The sequence below is a fragment of the Elephas maximus genome, chromosome 12, assembly GCF_024166365.1.
Source record: "Elephas maximus indicus isolate mEleMax1 chromosome 12, mEleMax1 primary haplotype, whole genome shotgun sequence".
Lineage (NCBI taxonomy): Eukaryota > Metazoa > Chordata > Mammalia > Proboscidea > Elephantidae > Elephas > Elephas maximus.
Window position 1 is genome coordinate 80,127,798 of NC_064830.1, and position 21,801 is coordinate 80,149,598.

Below are 21,801 nucleotides of genomic sequence, written 5' to 3' on the forward strand. Positions count from 1 at the left end.
ATGTGGGCTCACCATGAGTCAGAGACGACTGGGTGGGGCAGGGGGTTGGTTTTTGTGTCGTAGTCAAGTCAAAGCATGGCTGGTGTAGGGTGCGGGGCAGGAGAGCAATGGGGGCCAGGGTGCCCTGAAGCAGAGTCTCCACACTTTTATGACATGGTGACATGGTGATTATTGAGACCATGATGGAAATACATCAGAGGAGGCAGTGGGAAAGCAAGGGTCAATCTGTTCAATTCATCAGCAGTTAGCAGAGGAGATGCTCAGCAAGTTGTCCTGGAATGTGCCTCATTCCGCCACTAACCAGCAACCCCCACACCTCTCCCCTGGGGGTTACAGACACGTGTGACACTCATAGTAAAGGCTAGGGTTACACTGAAGTACCTGGCAAGTGTGCTGCTTTCAAGGTCCCACCAATGAATGAGAACATCAGCCCAGGTCAAGCCAACAGGGCTCCCACCATGAGCAAAAGAGGAATGTAAAAGCTCTATAAGGGTTAAAGAAGGGGAAAACTCAGCCCTTTCCCCAAACCTAGCCTGGCCTTGAGTCTGTTAATGCTAAGGCTATCTCTGAGATTTGGAGCCATTGTCAGAAGGAAGGTCAGGAGCTTCAAGGCCAGATGTTCAGCTCTCAGAACAACCAAGCCAGTAGGACAGGCAGGAGAAGCGTGGGCCAGGCCAGCAGGATCCCTGCAATGCAAGAGAGATGATGTCAATTGTGGGGCTTTGAAAGTCAGCTGTAAAAGCAAGCTGCCCCTCTTTCTTTGGACTCTCAGGATGGGAAGGGCAGAATATTCAGGGTGCCTGGTCTGGGGCAAAGCTACCTAATCACCAAACGCTTTTTTGTTTTCCTCTGGGAACTCTGGAAGGCAATTTTTCCCAGTCTCTTGTGTGTAGGTGGGGCCATGTAACTGATTTCTGGCTTATGAGTCATGAGCGGAAGTCATTTCTAGGCCTGGTTCTGAAAACATTCTCCATGACCCTCTACATTTTCTCATCTACCATCTAGGGACCAGATGCAGAAGATGCAATCTAGGACTCTGAGTTACCAGAAGGTAGTGAGAACCTGAGTTCCTAATGACAGCTTGGAGCAGAACTCTACCCACTTCCCAGTGATTTAGTGAGAAATAAACCTTTATTGTGTAAAGCCATGGAAAATTGGGGATTGTTTGTTACAGCAGCTAGCATTCCTTATCCTGACTAATGTTAAACAGACAGAGTAGCAGAGGTTAAGAAGCACTGACTCTGAAGCCAGACTACTGAGCTTAGAATCCTAGCTCTTCAACTAGCTGTGCAACCTCAGGCAAGTTACTGAATCTTTCTAGTGACTGAGTTTCCCCATATGAAAAACAGAAATATTAGTAGTACCTATCACCTCACTGGGTTTTTGTAAGGCTTAAATTAATGAATTTGAACAATCATTTAGAGCAGTGCCTGGCATATGGTAAACACCATATGTTGTCTTGTTGTTGTTAGCAGCCATCAAGTCAGTCTCCGACTCATGGTGACCCCATGCACAACAGGCCTTTGTTGTGATCCAAAGTGTTTTCGTTGGCTGATCTTCAGAAGTAGATCACGAGGCCTTTCTTCCTAGTCCACCTTAGTCTGGAAGCTCTGCTGAAACCTGATCAGCGTCACAGCAATATGCAAACCTTCAGTGACAGATGGGTGGTGGCTATGCATGAGGTGCGCTGGTAGGGATTCAAACTCAAGTCTCCTGCCTAAAAGGTGAGAATTCTACCACTGAACCACCACTGCCTCAAACATTACATTTGTTGTTGTTAGGTGCCGTCGAGTCGGTTCCAACTCATAGTGACCCCAGGCACAACAGAACGAAACACTGCTGGGTCCTGTGCCATCCTTACAATCGTTGTTATGCTTGAGCTCATTGTTGCAGCCACTGTGTCAGTCCACCTCATTGAGGGTCTTCCTCTTTTCTGCTGACCCTGTACCCTGCCAAGTGTGATGCCCTTCTCCAGGGACTGATCCCTCCTGACGACATGTCCAAAGCATGTAAGACTCAGTCTCACCAACCTTGCCTCTAAGGAGAATTCTGGCCACACTTCTTCTAAGACAGGTTTGTTCCTTCTTTTGGCAGTCCGTGGTATAGTCAATATTCTTCGCCAACACCACAATTCAAAGGGGTCAACTCTTCTTCGGTCTTCCTTACTCATTGTCCAGCTTTCACATGCATATGATGTGATTGAAAATACCATGGCTTGGGTCAGGCGCACCTTAGTCTTCAGGGTGACATCTTCGCTCTTCAACACTTTGAAGAGGTCCTTTGCAGCAGATTTGCCCAATGCAATGTGTCTTTTGATTTCTTCACTGCTGCTTCCATGGCTGTTGATTGTGGATCCAAGTAAAATGAAATCCTTGACAACGTCAATCTTTTCTCTGTTTATCATGATGTTGCTCATTGGTCCAGTTGTGAGGATTTTTGTTTTCTTTATGTTGAGGTGCAATCCATACTGAAGGCTGTGGTCTTTGATCTTCATTAGTAAGTGCTTCAAGTTCTCATCACTGTCAGCAAGCAAGGTTGTGTCGTCTGCATAATGCAGGTTGTTAATGAGTCTTCCTCCAAACCTGATGCCCCGTTCTTCTTCATGTAGTCCAGCTTCTCGTATTATTTGCTGAGCATACAGATTAAATAGGTATGGTGAAAGAATACAACCCTGACACACACCTTTCCTGACTTTAAACCAATCAGTATCCCCTTGTTCTGTCCAAACAACCACCTCTTGATCTATGTAAAGGTTCCTCATGAGCACAAGTAAGTGTTCTGGAATTCCCACTCTTCACAATGTTATCCATAGTTTGTTATGATCCACACAGTCAAATGCCTTTGCATAGTCAATAAAACACAGGTAAACATCCTTCTGGTATTCTCTGCTTTCAGCCAGGATCCATCTGACATCAGCAATGATATCCCTGGTTCCATGTCCTCTTCTGAAACCGGCCTGAATTTCTGGCAGTTTCCTGTCGATACACTGCTACAGCCATTTGAATGATCTTCAGCAAAATATTGCTTGTGTGTGATATTAATGATATTGTTCTATAATTTGCACATTTGGTTGGATCATCTTTCTCGGGAATAGGCATAAATATGGATCTCTTCCAGTCAGTTGGCCAGGAAGCTGTCTTCTATATTTCTTGGCATAGACGAGTGAGCACCTCCAGCGCTACATCTGTTTGTTGAAACATCTCAATTGATATTCCATCAATTCCTGGAGCCTTGTTTTTCGCCAGTGCCTTCAGGGCAGCTTGGACTTCTTCCTTCAGTACCATTGGTTCCTGATCATATGCCACCTCTTGAAATGGTTGAACATCGACTAATTCTGTCTGTCAGCTTGTCGTACTGTGGGGGCTTGTGTGTTGCTGTGATGCTGGAAGCTATGCCACCAGTATTCAGATGCCAGCAGAGTCACCCATGGAGGACAGGTTTCAGCTGACCTTCCAGACCAAGACACACTAGGAAGAAGGACCCGGCATCTACTTCTGAAAAGCATTAGCTAGTGAGAACCTTATGAATAGCAGCGGAACATTGTCTGATATAGTGCTGGAAGATGAGCCCCCCAGGTTGGAAGGCACTCAGAAGATGACTGGGGAAGAGCTGCTTCCTCAAAGTAGAGTCTACCTTAATGACGTGGATGGAGTAAAGCTTTTGGGACCTTCGTTTGTTGATGTGGCATGACTCAAAATGAGAAGAAACACCTGCAAACATCCATTAATAACTGGAACTTAGAATGTACAAAGTATGAATCTAGGAAAATTGGAAATCATCAAAAGTGAAATGGAACACATAAACATCAATATCCTAGGCATTAGTGAGCTGAAGTGGACTGGTGTTGGCCATTTTGAATCAGACAATCATATAGTCTACTATGCTGGGAATGACAACTCAAAGAGGAATGGTGTTGCATTCATTGTCAAAAAGAACATTTCAAGATCTGTCCTGAAGTACAACGCTGTCAGTGATAGGATATATCCATACGCCTACAAGGAAGATCAGTTAATATGACTATTATTCAAATTTACGCACCAACCACTAGGGCCAAAGATGAAGAAATAGAAGATTTTTATCAGCTGCTGCAGTCTGAAATTGATTGAACATGCAATCAAGATGCATTGATAATTACTGGCGATTGGAATGGGAAAGTTGGGAACAAAGAAGAAGGATCAGTAGTTGGAAAATATGGTCTTGGTGAAAGAAACAATGCTGGAGATGGAATGATAGAATTTTGCAAGACCAATGACTTTTTCATTGCAAATACCTTCTTTCACCAAAATAAATGGTGGCTATAAAAAAAAAATTTTTTTTTTTTTTTATAAACATGGACCTCATCAGATGGAACACACAGAATCAAATTGACTACATCTGTGGAAAGAGACGATGGAAAAGTTCAATATCATCAGTCAGAACAAGGCCAGGGGCCGACTGTAGAACGGACCATTAATTGCTTATATGCAAGTTGAAGCTGAAACTGAAGAAAATCATATCAAGTCCATGAGAGCCAAAATATGACCTTAAGTATATCCCACCTGAATTCAGAGACCATCTGAAGAATAGATTTGACGCATTGAACATTAGTGACCAAAGACCAGACGAGTTGTGGAATGACATCAAGGACATCATCCGTGAAGAAAGCAAGAGGTCACTGAAAAGACGGGAAACAAAGAAAAGACCAAGATGGATGTCAGAGGAAACTCTGAAGCTCGCTCTTGAGCGTCGAGCAGCTAAAGCAAAAGGAAGAATTGATGAAGAAAAAGAACTGAACAGAAGATTTCAAAGGGCATCTCGAGAAGACAAATTAAAGTACTATAATGACATGTGCAAAGAGTTGCAGATGGAAAACCAAAAGGGAAGATCACGCTTGGCGTTTCTCAAGCTGAAAGAACTGAAGAAAAAATTCAGGCCTCCAGTTGCAATAGTGAAGGATTCTATGGGAAAATGTTAAATGACGCAGGAAGCATCAAAAGAAGATGGAAGGAATACACAGAGTCATTATATGAAACATCACGTAAATGTTGGTATATTGGTTTTGAAAATTTGACTTGAAGGTCTGGAAGGGCTGGGATCATATCTCTTTGGCAGTTCATTGTATCCCCAGTAAACAGCCCTGGTGGCACAATGGTTAAGCACCCTTTCAGCTGGCAGTTTGAACCCACCAGCTGCTCAGCAGGAGAAGGATGTGGCAGTCTGCTTCCGTAAAGATTATAGCCTTGGAAACCCTATGGAGCAGTTTTGCTCTGTCCTACAGGGTGGCTGAGTCAGAATCAACTCAATGGCAATAGGTTTTTTTGTTTGCTTGTTTGTTTGTTTTGTTTTGGAATCCCCAGTGTTAATAAATGACGTGGATCCTGTCCCGGATGAGAGTTGCCTGTATCCAGGGGCTAGGAAAGTGTGCACATCTCCCCCCACCCCCACCCCCCAACATACACACTACCAGATTATAGCATCTCCCCATCCCCCACATTTCAAAGTAAAATTCTGATGTCCTGCAAAACCAGTTTATAATTATGAAATACAGATTGATGTTTAATTAATTCTAAAACATTAAAAATAGTTGTGGAAGATAGCAACTGAAACAATGAAACCCACGTGTGCCCTCTTGTGGCGTTCTGCTGCCACTGCATCAGATTGATTCGCTCCTCTTCCTGAGCCCATTGCGCTTAAGTTGTTTCAGACTCATAGTGACCCCACAAGGTTTCCAAGGCTGTAATCTTTACGGGAGCAGACTGCCACATCTGCTTGTGGGTTGGAGCCACCCACCTTTCAGTTAGCAGCTGGCTTTAACAACTCAGCCACCAGGGTTCCTTCCTCTTCTTCGAGAAGGCTCCAAAATCTACCACGCACCCCAGAAATGAGTCAATTTCGCAAACACTATTGGGAAGCCAGGCTGTACCAGGCACTATGTTAACCTCAAGGACTGGCAAAAATGAATGAGACTTGACATCCCTGCCCTCAAGCTGCTTACTGTCTGGGCTCTAATCATTCTCTCCAAATTTAATTAGCATATGGCAATATTGGCACTAAGCATGGCAAAACCATCTTGGACTTAATTTGGAAATTTTTATTCTCCTGTCTAGCTGGAAGCTGGAGGATAGGAAGAACTCCTTCATGTTAGGTTCACCAATAGAGGTCATTTTGGGAGGTGCTTTCCATTTTATCCAAAATACATTTCCTAGATTTGTCAGCCTGTTGAACTCCAGTTCGTCCATCAAAACCCCATTCAGAGTTACCACCTACTAAAAGTCCTTTCTAACCTTAGTTGATTACTCTTCTCTGTGTTCCTTCTGCACCATCTATTTGTTTATCATTTATTTGCTTATATGACTGTCTTAATTTTGCAATTCTTGTTCCCTCCATCTATAAGGCTTGTTCCACAAATATGTATACATGTGAATTCTTTTTTTATCATTTTCTTCAGATATCACCTCTTCTGGAAGTTTCTCTGACCTCTTATCCATTCTGACGCTGGATTATCCATGCATCATTCTTCCCATCTACCTTGATAATAGAAACATCACACATCGGTTGGGCACATGGCCACCCAGAATAAAGATTACATTTCTCAGCTTCCGTTGCAGCCAGGTATGGCCATGGACTAAACACTGGCCAGTGAGATGTGTGTGAAGGTATGAGGTGCCTACTTCCAGGAATACATCTACTTCTTTCATGTTTCCTTCACCCTGCTGCCTAGATGTGAAGGCTGGAGGTCTGGCTACCATCTTGAACCATGAGGATGAAGGCCACACCTTAATATGGTGGAGAGGGGAGCTGGAAGAAGCCTGGATCCTTGATAACTTCAAGCGCCACCATAATATCCTTGAACTGTTTGCTTTTGGACTTCATTTATGTGAGGGAGAAATAAACTTCCATCTTATTTAAGGAACTATTAGCTATCCCAGTAACTTTCCATTATATCATCTTATTTCTTCAGCACACTTATCATTATCTAAGTTACCTTATTTACCTTTTATTATCTATTTCCCACACTGGAACATTAAGCTCCATGAGAACAGGTGCCTGGTCTGTCTTGTTCACCACTATATCTTCAGTGCCTAGAACAATGCCTGGCACACAGTAGGCACTCAATAAATATTTGCTGTTAAATGACTTTCTCCTCTTTTAGGCTGCAAGCATCTCACAACTCAAAGTCTTAGGTCTGATTAATTTCAGCGTCCACAGTTCCTGGCACAGGGCCCGGCACATAGAAGGGGCTGAATAGATGTGTGCTGAATTGAAAATAGGAAGGAGAGAGAGCTGGGAGGGGTATGGGAAAGACAGGAGACAATGGTATACCTGAGGTGCTGGGGGCTCCGCTCATGACACCAGGAGATGGGGCACCTGTGAACACAAGCAGAAGGTGAGGGTTCCTTGGCCACGTTCCAATCACTGTGGCAGTAGCTTAAACTTGTCCGAGTTCTCCTGAATCTGGTCATCACAACCACTAACAATTCACATTTCAGAGGTGTCTGTTATTTGCCAGGCGCCTTTCTAAATGTACTTCATGTGTTTGAAACTTAACCCTTCCAATGAATTTGCAATGAAAGTATTTTCATCCCCATTAGATAGGTGAGAAGACTGAGGCTCAACAATGGTAAGTGATTTGCCAAGTTGACACAGCCAGGAAGGAGGAGAGCTGGGACTTGAACCCCAGTCTGTCTGATTCCGAAGGGGAAGTTCCATACCCACCAGTTACCCTATGACACTACACAAGGCTTTAGGTTGAGGTCTCAGTGAAGGGGCAAGGGCAGAGCCTTCTTCAAGAGGCAGGTGACTTGAGCCTGTCTACTCACTGGAAAATGGGAGTGGTAATAGTACTTAGCTCCTATAGCTGTGTGAGCATATAAATGTGATACCCTGTGATATACAGGCAGTCCCTGGGTTACAAACATCCAACTTACCTACAACCAGTAGTTATGAACCAACCCCCGTAAAGCCTGTTAAAAAATTTGAGGTACATACAATGGTTCATAATAACAAATGGTGCTGCTTTGCAACGTGCATCGAAACATTACTATATTATTATGTTAAACATGTTTTAGTGTATCTGGATGTTTTCATGCATAGAAAGGTACACTGTATACTATACACCGAGATAAACATTTCATTGACGTTGGATACGAACCATACCTAATTGTTCCAAATTACTTACAAATTTGACTTAAAGACAGACGTAGGAAGGAACAGGGGATTACCTGTATATATAATGGTTTTTGGCATGGTACCAGACACAAAGAAAGTACTATTATTATTACTTCTATTATTTTTAACATTACTGTATTCTAGTTTGTTTTGGACGGGAAAAAAAAAATGCTTTCATTCTTTTGTATTTCTTCACCCCTCCATAAAAACCATGACAGTACTGCTAACCCATGAGTGGGATGGATGAAAATTTGGGAACAAGTTGGAAAGATTTTTTAAGTGGATTTTGAAAAACACAGTCTTTGATCAAAAAGGTACTCTGCATTTAAGTGGGGCTTACGAATCGGATGTCAATGAAGAGGGGTTGAGTTATGGGGACTCGGGAGCAGGTGGGATAAGGAAAAAAAAAGTGCTTTGGAATCAGACAGAGCTGGGTTCAAGTCTAACTCCAGCCACTGGGGAGCTGGGTGATCTTGGGTGAGTCATGTAATCTCCCTGAGCCTCAGTTTCTTACCTGTAAAATGGACACAGCTATGCCTGCTTTGGGAGAGGTAAGAAACCATGGATACAGAGTGCTCAGCGTGGTCTCTGGCACACAGGAGGGCCACCACAAATGTACCTCAGGGGAAGATAGATCCCCCAGAGGCTGTACTGAGGAGGCAGAAAGGCCCTGGGCAGTTGGGCTGATGACCCTGGGCAGCTGTGGGTTAACTGTCAGCACTTGGCCAGCTGGCCCTTGTCACCAGGACTCAGTCCACTTACCTTTCCGAGTGATGGGTCCCAAATCTAGAACACGGGCTGGGTCAATGACTACTACATCGCTGAGGCGTCTACTTGTTGAGCAAGACTGTGGAGGTGGAGAGCTCCCGTTATATCAAAACTTAACCACACTGTTGCTGTCCAGACTGCCCCTGCCATGAGCAACTCTGGCCTAATAACTGGGCCCCACACACCAAACGGCCCTAACTCTGATGCCATGGTTCTCTTAATCTAGAGAATTCCCAATTTCATGCCAAACAAACCCAGCTTTGAATCTCATTTCCACTATCTTTTGCCTGTATAGTTTTAGACAAATGAGTTCATCTCTCCAAGCCTCAGTTTCCTCATCTATTAAATGGCGGTAATTATAGTACTGCCGGAAACCCTGGTGGCGTAGTGATTAAGTGCTACAGCTGCTAACCAAAAGGTTGGCAGTTCAAATCCACCAGACACTCCTTAGAAACTATGGGGCAGTTCTGCTCTGACCTAAAGGGTCAGTATGAGTTGGAATCAACTCAACAGCAACAGGGTTTTGTTTTGTTTTTTTTTTTTCCTAGTACTGCCTTGCTGTGATGATTAAAATGAAGTATGTTAGCAACACACTTACTTAGCACAGTGCACAGACACCTAGCAAGCATTCAACAAATGCCAACTATGAGGAGTCAGTACCAAATAGGGGTTAAGAGCAGGGGCACTGGGGTCAGGCTGCCTGGGGACACATCTCAGCTCTGCCGCTTTCTAGCTGTGTGACCCTTGGGCAAGTGACTTCTCTGAGCCTCAGTTTCCTCATCTGTACAATAAAAAAAAAAAAAACCATTGCTGACAAGTCAATTCCGACTCATAGTGACCCTATAGGACAGAGTAGAACTGCCCCATAGGGTTTCCTAGGAGTGGCTGGTGGGGTCAAACTGCTGATCTTTTGGTTAGCATTCAACTGTTAACCACCAGGGCTCCCATCTGTACAATGGAGTTGATGAAATAAACTATTTAAAGGGTTATTGTGAGAATTAAATTAGATATGACATGTAAAAGTTTTAGCACAGCTCTTGACACACAAAAAGGTCTATTTTAATCATTTAAAATATGTCTGTGACAAGGAAACCTAATGAACAGGCTCCTACATCTGATCTGCCTCCTGGGGACACAAGAATGGCTTACACATGGGCTTTTAGTAGGCCTAAAGGCCATCCATCTATCCTTGCTTCCTCTCTCTCTCCCTCCCTCCCTCCATCAATCCATCTTCCCATCCATCTTTCATCTCTCCCTTCCTTCCTTCCTTCCTTCCTTCCTTCCTTCCTTCCTTCCTTCCTTCCTTCCTTCCTTCCTTCCTTCCTTCCTTCCTTCCTTCCTTCCTTCCTTCCTTCCTTCCTTCCTTCCTTCCTCCCTCCCTCCCTCCCTCCCTCCCTCCCTCCCTCCCTCCCTCCTTCCTTCCTCCTTTCCCTCCTTCCTTTCTTCTTTCCCTCCTTCCTTTCTTCTTTCCCTCCTTCTACCTATCCATCCAATCCACCCACCCATCCATCCATAATTCCAATAAGCACTTATGGAGAGCCCACCAGGTACCAGGCCCGATGCCAGGCTTTGACCAGTCCAGTCCAAAGACACACTCACCGGCTGGCACTCCTCGTTAAGGAAATCACAGAGATGAACCTCACAGTGTAGGAAAACTAGGTCATAATTGCCAGCAAACATGAACATCTGAACGGAGAACCGGCTCTCTGAGGACACCCCATTCTCCTCCACGTAGATTGTGGAATCCTGTAGATTTGGGCAGCTGGGAGGATGACAAGGGCAAGGATCTAACTTCTAGAACAGCTTGGGGGGCCTGAGGCCCTCAGCTGTACCTTTAACCTGCATCCAGTATAAAAACAGCATGAGAGAGAATGAAAGAGCCACCCAGGTCCCCTGCATCATGACAACATGGACTTTTTCTATGTCTCTGTGTTTCCTCCAATATATTATTCATAAACTTACATAGTTTAAACTATTATGGGGTCAGTCTCTGGAGGGAGACAGACTGGCTTCAAATTCCAGCCCTGCCCACCTTCTAGCTAAGTCATAACGAACAAATTACCCAACCTTGCTGAGCCTGAACTTTCTTAACTGTAAAGTGGAGACAGTAACATCCACCTCATAGCATTGATGTGAGCGTTTAATGAAATAATCCATGTCTATTAACTTGGTACACTAAGCTCAGTGATAGATATTAGTATTTTTAGTATGATTTAAATAATAACCTAGAAATACGCATTTTTTTCTTTTGTCAGTTAATTATATTTAATAATATTGTGTCCCACAACATTTACCATATTATTTCCATGTTGATAGGTGCTAAAATCTGCATAATATTCTTTCATAACTTAATCTCCTATTTTCAAACAATGAATCCGTTGCCAAAGGCATAAAGGATACCCAAATGAAAAACAATTGGCATTTCTTTCCCCTGCCCATCTCTTTTATATTAATGCCTTAGAATAAAATCTCAGGAGTGATACTCCTGGGTCAAGGGATATGGTCATGATATGCAACACCAAATTAATTTTCCAAAAAGAGATAAACCAATTTACACAACTGCCAGATATGCATAAAGTGAATGTTCCCCACCTCCCCCAAAACCTAGTTAAGGCAAAAATATGACCCCGAAGTTACCCAGTACCTGTTTCTGATGATGAAATATTTCACAGGGTCAGCCTTGTCTTTCGTGGGTGTGGCATAACAGTTCCTCAACAACAGGTTAAACCGGGAGGTGTCCCCTCTATCCAAGATGGCGCCCACATAGAGTATGGATTCAACAGACAGCACAGCCACATCTCCTTCGTAAGGAGACGTGTAGTTCTGGTCTTGGAAAAGTGCCATCCTGACAACGAACTCTCCTTTTCCATCCAGACTGATGTTCAGAGAACTGAGAAAAGGAAAGTCATGAGAGTGGAAATACCAGGTCATAACCAGAGGGAGCAAAATAAATCAAGCTCCACACTTGCAGAAGGTCATAGAAGAAAGGAACATCTTTGCTGTGTGAATGAACTATTTAGTCATTCATTTAAACTGAGCATCTGCTAGCTTCTACTAAACTAAGGAGGCCTGGTGGCACAGTGGTTAAGGGCTCAGCTATTAACCGAAAGGGTCAGTGGTTCGCACCCATTAGCCTCTCCGAGGGAGAAAGATGCAACAATCTGCTCCAGTAAAGGTTACAGCCTGAAAACACTATGGGGCAGTTCTACTCAGCCCTGTAGGGTCACCAGAATCAACTTGGCAGCAGCAGGTTTTTTGGGAGGCACTAAACTTGAGGAACACAGACAGAGTCTGTCTCCATGATTTCTGTCAATCCTCCTGGCATTGCAGGTCAAACCTGTCTCTATCACTTAAAGAGGAACTTGAAGTGCAGACCTTGTCGTCTTCTCTGTAGAATGGGGCTTAGAATTAGTTTTGTGGGTGCACAATTTATTTTTAGCAGCAGATCTCTTCTCTCCACCTCCATAATCTTCAGTGAGACACCAATTTTAACAAGACAAGAAAACAAAACCCAGACCGCTTGCCCTTGAGTCCTACTCTGACTCATGGCAACCCCATATGTTTCAGGGGAGAACTCCACTCCATAGGGTTTTCAATAACTGTGAGCCTTCAGGAGTAGATTGCCAGACCTTTCTCCCGAGGATTCTCTGGGTGGATTCGAATCGCTAACCTCTTGGTTAGTAGCCAAGCGCTTAACGGTTTACGCCACCCGGGGACTCTTTTAACAAGATCGATGGCTTTAATTATTATTTTTTTAATGAACTTTGGGCCCCAACACAATACAGTCTGAAAACCAGAGAACTGGAAAATGTCTAAGGATCCTTCTGATCCTGCCACTCCCTGAGTCCAGAAGACAATGAGGGGATGGGAGGGTCACCCTGGATTTCTCCATTTCTGACATCCCAGAAAGTCCCTTGGAAAGTCTAGGAATGAGAAGTAATTCATTCAGCTCCAAGCACCGGAGGTACAGCAGTGAACAAAACAGACAAAAATCCTTGCCCACATGGACTTCCCTCCAAGTTGTCATTTGGTTCTATTTCTGGTGTGGGTGGGGGTGCTGTTTATCCAATCTAATCATTTTCTTAAAAGCAGGATGCAGGATATTCTGTTCTGGGCTTAAATTCGACATCTGCAGGGAAGCCCTCTCACCCCCACCATCCCCAATCCCAAATTTAGGTCAGGAAGTCTTGTTCCCAAAGCACCCCATGTTTTTCTTGCATAGCATTTATCTCACTTGTAAATGATTATTGGTGTAATTAGCTGTTTAATGCCTTCATCCCCGAGATGAATGTACTTGTCCTGTATATTGGTCCCATAGCACATTTAATAAACACTGTCGCGTATTGCTGCATGGCGTCGTAATGATAATCGTTAATGTTCACATATTATTCTACGTCTGCTTTGTTCGTGCTGAACATCCTCAATATACAATCAACAAATGTTTGTGGAATGATTGATTGAATAAGTGACAGGAGGTTGGGAACATCCCAAGAATATCCCAAACTGTGCTTGAAGTGGGTGTGATCAATGTCACAGTTACAGGTCAAAGGCCAAGGGTCAATGCTGTACCTGACGATGGGCTGCAGGGCAGTCTGGAGGCTGACTTTCATGTCCAGTGGGTAGGCACACTGGAAGTTGACGTAGAGGATGGTGTCTCTGATGATGAAATTGTTGACCAAGGAGAATGTGTTTTGGTAGATTGCATGGGTTTGGTTTCTCTTTGGCAGAAAAATAAAAGCACGTATATGTTCACATGAGTGTGCGCGCAGATGTATCTCAGTCTCGGATGTTTCTGGCTCGAGAACCAGCGCTCTCAACCTTTCTGCCACCCTGCCTGTTGATCTCAAGGAGGTCAATGGGACTCCCTACCCAATGGCACTGACTCTTTATAGGGAAGGGAGTGAGGACCTGGATCAAAAGGTAGGACAATAAATTTCTGACTCTGGGGAAGAGTCAGGAACCACTGCACTTGCTCCTCTATTGACCCCTTCCAAATCATCTCTAATTAAAATAATCATAATTATAGCTTATAGTCACTGAGCTCAAGTGTCAGACCTGTCCTAAGCTCTTTATGCCGACCACCATGTTTAATCTCACATAATTCTAGAGGACCAAAATGCTAAGTGATTTACCCAAGTCTTACAGTTCCTCAGCGGGAGAGCCCCAGCAGCCCCCACCCACCCTTCTGCCAGCAATGCTTTGAATACCACTCACCTCCAGGATGTTTCCGCAGGCACCAGCCTGTGCAGGGCTGGTCACAGATATCCGGTTCCTTTCCTCCGTTTGCATGATACTGCTGCAATTCCGGTCCCGCAGGTAGGCACTGACCTCCTCCCCAAAACCCAGGCCTTCCAGCCGACACCTGTCCAGTGATACCTTGATCTCTTTGGCCCCACAGTCCAGCTGAGGCTGTAAACTCTGGATATCTGGAAAGCCAAGAGGGGTAAGGGGTGTGGACAGGGGTCTGGAAGCAGTGGGATGAGCCCACATTCTCTTCTCTTTGGCAAAACCACTGTGCCCAAAAGGAGATGGGTAAACTGGAAGGGGTCTGGGACCCAGATAGTATTTGCACCTTGCCTGGTGCCTAGGTGAGGTTGGCAAAGAAGCCTCTGGTCCAAGATTTCCAAGCATACCGTATGTATAGACTTGGCTAGGGTTTTTGTGCCTGGTCCCTCTTGGGATCTTTCTAGTCTGCATTTCAGACTAGACTCAAAGTTAGCTACATATTACTCCTACTTCCTGTATTTGTGAAGCCAGCTTACCTGACCAGGTTCAGATATATTCTGTTCATTCATTCTTTCAAACATTTATTCCACAAATATGTCTTGAAGATGTACTATCTTCCAGGCACTGTTCTAGGCACTGAGGATACAGCACTTACCAAAATCGACAAAATCTCAACCCATATGAAACTTATATTCTGATAGGGGAGACAGTAAACAAATAGAAATATAATTTAATGCATTCATGGATGCTTTGATTCAACATACACCTACCACCTTCTCCATGTGCTAGGCTCATTCAACACAAAAATAAGTAAAGTATGGACTGTGCCCATGAGAATTCCTTGGTCTTGTGTAAAAACTCACATACCAGCAGCTTATTGCAATTCACTGTGATGAAAGTACTAATAGAAGTATGTTCGGGGTGGGGAAGAGCATGCACCAGAAGACACATATAAGTCTGTTGGCTGAGTCAGAGCAAGATTCATAAAAGCTGGAGCTTGGTAAGTGGGTAGGAGTTTTGAAGATGAATAAGGCAAGTGAAGACATTCCAGGCTCAGGGAACTGCAGAGGCAAGGGTATGGAGGTGTTGGTGAGAGGATGGTGTGTTTGTAGGTCAGAGAGCACAGAGTTCAGAGGCACATGAACTTAGAATGGGTGGGACAGAGCTGTGGGAGATGCAGAAGTAAGCAAAAGCCAGATCATAAAGGGATTGTGTCTGGAAAACGATGGGGACCCACTGAACAGCTACTGTCAGCCGAGAAGATCTGCCAAGGGTACCAGATACAGGTGAGCTTCCTTAAAATCCAACGTCTGAATCTGACCCTCTGAGGTCTCATCCACCCAATAAGCTACTATGTGGCAAATCCAGGACCGGAGGGGAGGCTGTCTGTGACCCTGACGTAAAGCTTCTGCAAACATTTGAACTCATCTCCCACACTGGCAGAGTCCTTGTCCCCAGTGCCTTTGACTTTCTCTTATGGGTCAAGCCCATTCATGCCCAAGCCCTTGCCCATGGCCTTGGTTTCAGCTGCTGGTCTGGCTCTTTTTTCCGTCCCTGCCCTCTCATCCTTGCAACTCCACTGGCTTCGTATCATCTGGAATTGAGAACCAAGTTCCCTTGACCTTAGTTCCATGTCTCCGACTTTGGTCCATACCTTGTCTTGACCCTCTGAAGCTCCCTCCCTCCTGCCCACCCCCCAGGCCCTGCCCACCCAGGACAGAGCCACAGCACTGCCTCCCTGCCTACCCAGGAAGGCAGCCACAGCACTGCTCCCCTGCCTGGGCCTTGCCAAACTACTCACCAGAGTTGTTGAGGTCCTCCCTGCAGAAACAGGCCCAGACACCATTGACCAAGCGGCACTCCTCCTCGGAGCGGCAGGACTCCTCACACTTGTCCACCACAGTGGAGGGGTCTGGTTGTATCAGGGAGGAGGCATGGAGAGAGAAGACCAGGGTGCAGAGAAGGCAGGACTTGAGGTCACTAAGTCCAACCTTCTCATTCTCCCAAAGCCCAGAAATCTTTCCCAAGATTGCATGACAGTTAGTAGAAGGGCCAAGTCTCAAACTCAGACTTCCTGACCCCCCATCCAGTAGAGTAAGTGAAATCCCAAAGCTGCCATCTTAATGATGACCACGTGCCAAGCACTATTCTAAGGACTGTCCATGGGTTAGCTCATTCAATTCTCACTGTAACAATATGAGAGAGTGTAACAGAGTGATTAAGCACATGGATGCTGTGACTAGATTGTGTAGATTCAAATCCCAGCTCTGCTGGATACCAGCTCTGTGATGCTGGGAGAGCTACTTAACTTCTCTGTGCCCCAGATTACTCATCTGGGATAATTACAGCACCTATCTCATGAAGTTGGTGGGATGATTAAATTAGGTAACATGTCTCAAGTGCTTCAGATGATAGCAGGGACATCATAAGCACCATGTAATACCTGTTATTTTTGCCATTACCCATTTTTCAGATCAGAAAACTGAGGCTCAGAGAGGTAAATTAAACTTCCCAAAATGAAACAGGAATCCAAAAGAGCTTGAGTTCAATATCATACCATACAATATTTATAAATCAGTTTCACCCTTGAATCTGAGCTTCTGGCCTCACGTGAAATGTTGGAAGACCTCGCAACCCTTGGGTTATACTCACCTTGGACAGAAACTGGTGAGCTGACCTGACATGTTTTGTGTAGTCTCCTCTTAGCCTGGATCCCTGGTGGCGTGGTGGTTAAGAACTCAGGCTGCTAACCAAAAGGTCAGCAGTTCAAATCCACCAGCTGCTCCTTGGAAATCCTATGGGGCAGTTCTACTCTGTCCTATAGGGTGGCTATGAGTTGGAATCAGATAGATGGCATAAGTTCGTTTTTTAATTTTTGACTCTTGCTCTGCTCCACTCAAGCCCTACTGACCCCTGGGCATTTCACTGGGTGGTCCTGCCTATAGCTGCCCCCAGGCCTCTGCTGCTTACCTGTGCAATATCTCAGATCACAGCCGGGTGTGCCCTCCAACTGATACACGTAGTACCCACCAGGGCAGGCTTTCACTGACACCTCCGTCTTCCAGAGGCAGCAATTGTCACTCCAGTGGGCACAAGCAGTGTGGTTGACAATGCCCTCCTCGAGGGTGGGGTGGGTCCCATTCAGCCACAGGGGAGCAGCCGTCTGGCACCGGAACACCGGGACACAGGTCTCCGGTATCTGGACTCCCCCTTCGCCCACAAAACGGTACCAGCCTTGCAGGTCCTGATCACACAGCAGGGTACCTTCTGTGTTTTCGGTGCTTCTGGAGGGTTCATCCAACAAGGTGTAATTCTGGCAGGGATCAAAACAGAGGTGGGCCTCTGGGGTGCCAGGGGCTCCACAATCCAAGTCCAACCCGTAAGAACTGGGTTCAGCAGGGTTTCTGAAACCTGGAAAAGTGACAGAGTGTGCTTGGATTAACTGAACAACCCCAAAGCCTACGGGGCTTTTATCCCCCTCACACACACATTATTTTGAATATGCTAAGGGAAACCCTGGTGGCATAGTGATTAAGAGCTACTAGTGGTTAAGAGCTACAGTTGCTAACCGAAAGGTCTGCAGTTCGAATCTCCCAGGTGCTCCATGGAAACCCTATGGGGCAGTTCTACTCTGTCTCATAGGGTCGCTATGATTTGAAATCGACTTGATGGCAGTGGGTTTTGTTTTGTTTTTTAAGGATCTTAAGTAGAGGGTAGGAAACCCTGGTGGCGTAGCGGTAAAGTGCTATAGTGGCTAACCAAAAGGTCGGCAGTTCGAATCCACCAGGCCCTCCTTGAAAACTCTGTGGGCAGTTCTACTCTGTCCTATAGGGTTGCTATGAGTCAGAATCAACTTGAGGGCAACGGGTTTGGTTTTTAAGTGGAGAGTCACCTAAAAAGAGGAAGACCCTCAACGAGATGGATTGACACGTGGCTGCAACAATGGGCTTAAGCACAACAATGGTCATGAGAATGGAGAAGTGTTTTGTTCTATAGGCATATGTAGGTCGCTATGAGTCGGAACTGACTCAAAGGCACCTAACAACAACAACAACAACAACAACAACAAGGGCCCTAAACTGAATCCCTGTGTTGTGCAAATGGTTAAGCACTTGGCTACTGGCTATTAATGGAAAGCTGGTGGTTCTAACCCACCTAGAGGCACCTCAGATGAAAGGCCTGGCAATCTGCTTCCCAAAGGTCACAGTCATGAAAACCCTATGGAGCACAGTTCCACTCTGCACAGATAGGGTCGCCATGAGTCAGAATTGACTGGATAGCAACTGGTACTGGTGGTAAGGACCCTAATGAGGACAACAGCCACCAAAAAACCAATGAGGACAATAGCCACACAACCCATTAATTAATTATCAAACTATATCACCTTGGGGTCACAATCATCAATACGGGCTTTGGGTAGTATTTTATAAGCATTAAAGCCATAAAGGGCACAACTCTGCACAACCCCAGGGGACATCATTCACATTGAGCTTGCAAATGGCGCCCCCAGGAGTGTGCCCTGCTCCCTGTTTGAACATACATGGCAGCCAGCTTGACCTGCCTATCCCATACTTGTATTTCCCATTATAAGGGTAATACAGGCTCATTGGAAAAAACCCCAAGTGTCATTAAAATAAATAAAGTAGAAATGAAAGTTACCATAATCCCATCCGAACCCAAGTAACCATAAATTTCTTGTATAGCCTTTTGACTCTTGCTATAAAAAATACACATATTTAAAATCTAGGCTATTAAAAAAAAAAAAAAAAACGGGCTGAGTGCTAACACAGCTTCTTTTTACCACTCGAGTTTTTGCTTAATATGTTGTAGACATTTTTTAGTATCTGTAGGTAAAGATCTAGTACGGGATTTCTCAACCTGGGCGCTATTGGCATTTTAGACTACATAAATCTTTATTGTTGGAGGCTGTCTCGTGCACTGTAGGATGTTCAGCAGCATCTCTGGCCTCCACTCACTAGATTCCAGTAATACCACATTCCACCTCCAGTCTTGATGACCAACATTGCCAAACGTCCCCTGGGGAGCAAAATCGCCCCTAGTCGTGAACCATTGATCTAACAGAGTCATTTTCTAATTGCTTATCTTCTGGGGGGTGGGGTTAAGAGCTTCGGGGACTGTGATACACCATTTTCAAGGCATGAAGAAACAGAAGTGAAGGGAAAGATCACAGGTGTTGGGGCTGGGCAAGCCGGGTTTGAGTCCAGCTCCACACCTGCTAGCTGAGTGACCTTGGCCAAGGATTTGCCTCCCCTGAGACTCATCTGCAAAACAACACCTGTGAGCACCAGGCTCCAAACTTCACCCATTCCCATGCCCTGGGTCATAATGTCTGCCACATCTGTGTCTCCTTGTCCTGTTACTTACTTACCATGTTTCTTTCAATGATTCTCTTTTAAAATGTTTCATCCTAAGAAATAACATCTGTGAAACCACAGACATGATGTACGAGTTATATATTTTTTTCTATTACACATGAAAATAACTGTATCACCATGAATTTTTTTTAAAGCTTACCCATGCACCCCTAGAGTCATCTTGGGCTATGTATGCCCCATTTGGGGAAATACAGTCTTAAAGGGTTGTTAGAGAATTAAAGGAGATAATACGTGTAAAATGCCAAGCAAAACACCTGGGTCATAGTAAGAATTCCAGCTAGTTCTGTTTTTTTGGTTTGGATTTGTTGAAGCATGTGGGTACCTGAACGATGGACTGAGACCACAGACATGGTATCAAAGAATAGGCAAATCCACAGAGATGGGAAGCGGATTTGTGGTTGCCAGAGGTTGGGAGGAAGGGGGCCATGGTCGGAGGGAGGTGACTGTTTAATGGGTCCAGGGTTTCTATTTGGATGGATGGGAAAGTTCTAGAACTAGATAGCGGTGATGGTTGTACAGTATCATGAATGTACATAATGCCATGGAATTGTACACTTTAAAATGGTTAAAAGGGTAAGTTTCATGTTATGTGTATTTTACCACAACAAAAAAGAGAGAGAGGTTTTCAAGCCTTGCTCATGTATGTGCTTACACTAAGGAACGGAGTCTCGACACATGTTGTTTTTGGGAGATGTCCTGCACGCTCTGTACTTTCCCACCAGAGGTCGTGAGCTCAAATACCCCACCCCTCACAGGTGACATGTGCAGAAACTTTTTCCCTGGTGTCAAGCCCAAGAAGACTTTGCGGAAGCATCTAAGATGCCCGAATCCTAGAAGATCTGTGGAAAGGCTGTAGAGAGATCATCCAATCTAGTCCTTTCATTTTACAGATGAGCAAACGGATACCCAGGAAGGGGAAGGCACTTGCCAAGACAAGAGGACAGGGTGACTGAGAGAGGAATGCAACCAAATCTTTTGATTCTCAGTCTTTTGCCACTTACCATGATTCATTTATTAATCTTCTCTAACCCAGGCTTTCCAACCTCCCCTACACCTGAGCAGAGGAAATTAATGTTATCAGCTCCCACTGCCCCTGGAGGGTGATTTCTGATTTGGCCCTTGACTCTTTGAGGAATTACGACTCGTCCTGGTTCCTACCACTGCATTCCTCATGACCTCTAGCTTCTCAGTCTCAGCTGTTGACAAACCCCTTTTTCTCACTGACCCTGAATCTCCTTCTCTGCACCTTCCCCCTCACTCCACAGGTCTTGCTGGGCACCTGAGATGCCCTGATGAGCACAACACTCACCTGGCTGCTCTGCAGATGCCAAGGTCAGAAGGCAGGAGGCCAAGGCCAACCACAGGAGTCCAGAGCCTGCCATCCTTGGCATACGCTGAGGCGTGCAGATCACTCAACAGTGTGCAGACTCTCCAGGCAGCTATGGGAAGGGAAAGACCAATTAGGATCAGGGCGGCGACCTCTGGATGCGAGGGTGGGAAGGGAGCTCACATCAGTGTAGCACCTACTCTGTGCCACGCCTTGTACTAAGCCCCTTATGCACCTCGTCTCATTTAAGGCTCTCTGATAAAATATTCATGATATTCCTACCTACAAGGAAAGTACTATTATCGCCACCATTTTATAGATGAAGAAGCTAAGACTGAGAGAACATTCATCTAATAAATATTTACTGTACCTCTCCTACATGCAGGTACTGTGCTAGAAGTTAAATAGCTTGCCTAAGGCCAAAGGCCATGTTTTCAGAAACAAAAGCTGTGATGTTTTCCATGAATGGCTGTATTGTTTTAAAGCAGGCATGACTTAGAGAAAGGAAGTAGAAGGTAGGAGACTGGCCAAAGGGGTGAAGTGGACAGCAAGAAAACCTAAGGCAAGCTTGGAGCAGGCCAGTACTGTGGGATGCCCTAGAAGGTCCTCAGGATGGTTCTTGCTTGGGTGTGAAGTAAAGGCTCTCTGGAGATTAGATGGAGGGGGAGGGTTATGGTGCCTGTGAATACCTACAGACAAAAGTAATGGCTGTCCTTTCTTAGATCTATGCCTCAGGCACAGAATAAATTGGAAATGAAGTTGTCATAATCCCATGACAGTTGACATAATCCCACAGCTTCCAAAGGAGTCCTCTATGTGTGTAGATTTCCATGAGGGCAGGATCATGTCAGACCAAATCCCATGTCCCTTGCTCTTAGCACAGTACCAGACACACAAATGGTGTTCAATAAAGTCGAGGGGTGGAAATACAAAGAC

General features: G+C 45.0%; 1 protein-coding gene across 1 annotated transcript; it reads right to left on the minus strand.

Annotated features, from left to right (window-relative positions):
• Positions 1-156: 156 nt before the first annotated feature.
• On the minus strand, positions 157-20,929 carry GP2 (glycoprotein 2). Its single transcript, XM_049904223.1, has 10 exons — positions 20,848-20,929; positions 17,113-17,553; positions 15,944-16,054; positions 14,131-14,342; positions 13,486-13,634; positions 11,561-11,806; positions 10,516-10,678; positions 8,911-8,995; positions 7,303-7,347; positions 157-686 (listed from the first exon to the last, which is right to left on the minus strand). The coding sequence occupies exons 1-10, from the start codon at positions 20,927-20,929 to the stop codon at positions 628-630; spliced, it is 1,593 nt and encodes a 530-aa protein (XP_049760180.1). The 3' UTR covers positions 157-627.
• Between the last annotated feature and the right edge of the window lie 872 nt (positions 20,930-21,801).

What these genes read in the sequence shown, in the direction of transcription:
- GP2 (XM_049904223.1), bottom strand. Translation starts at nt 20,929, where the DNA reads ATGCCAAGGATGGCAGGCTCTGGACTCCTGTGGTTGGCCTTGGCCTCC. An exon ending in GGCATCTGCAGAGCAGCCAG is followed by an intron (nt 17,554 to 20,847) that starts GTGAGTGTTGTG and finishes TCACTTTTCCAG; the next exon opens with GTTTCAGAAACCCTGCTGAA. An exon ending in TGATCTGAGATATTGCACAG is followed by an intron (nt 16,055 to 17,112) that starts GTAAGCAGCAGA and finishes TGATACAACCAG; the next exon opens with ACCCCTCCACTGTGGTGGAC.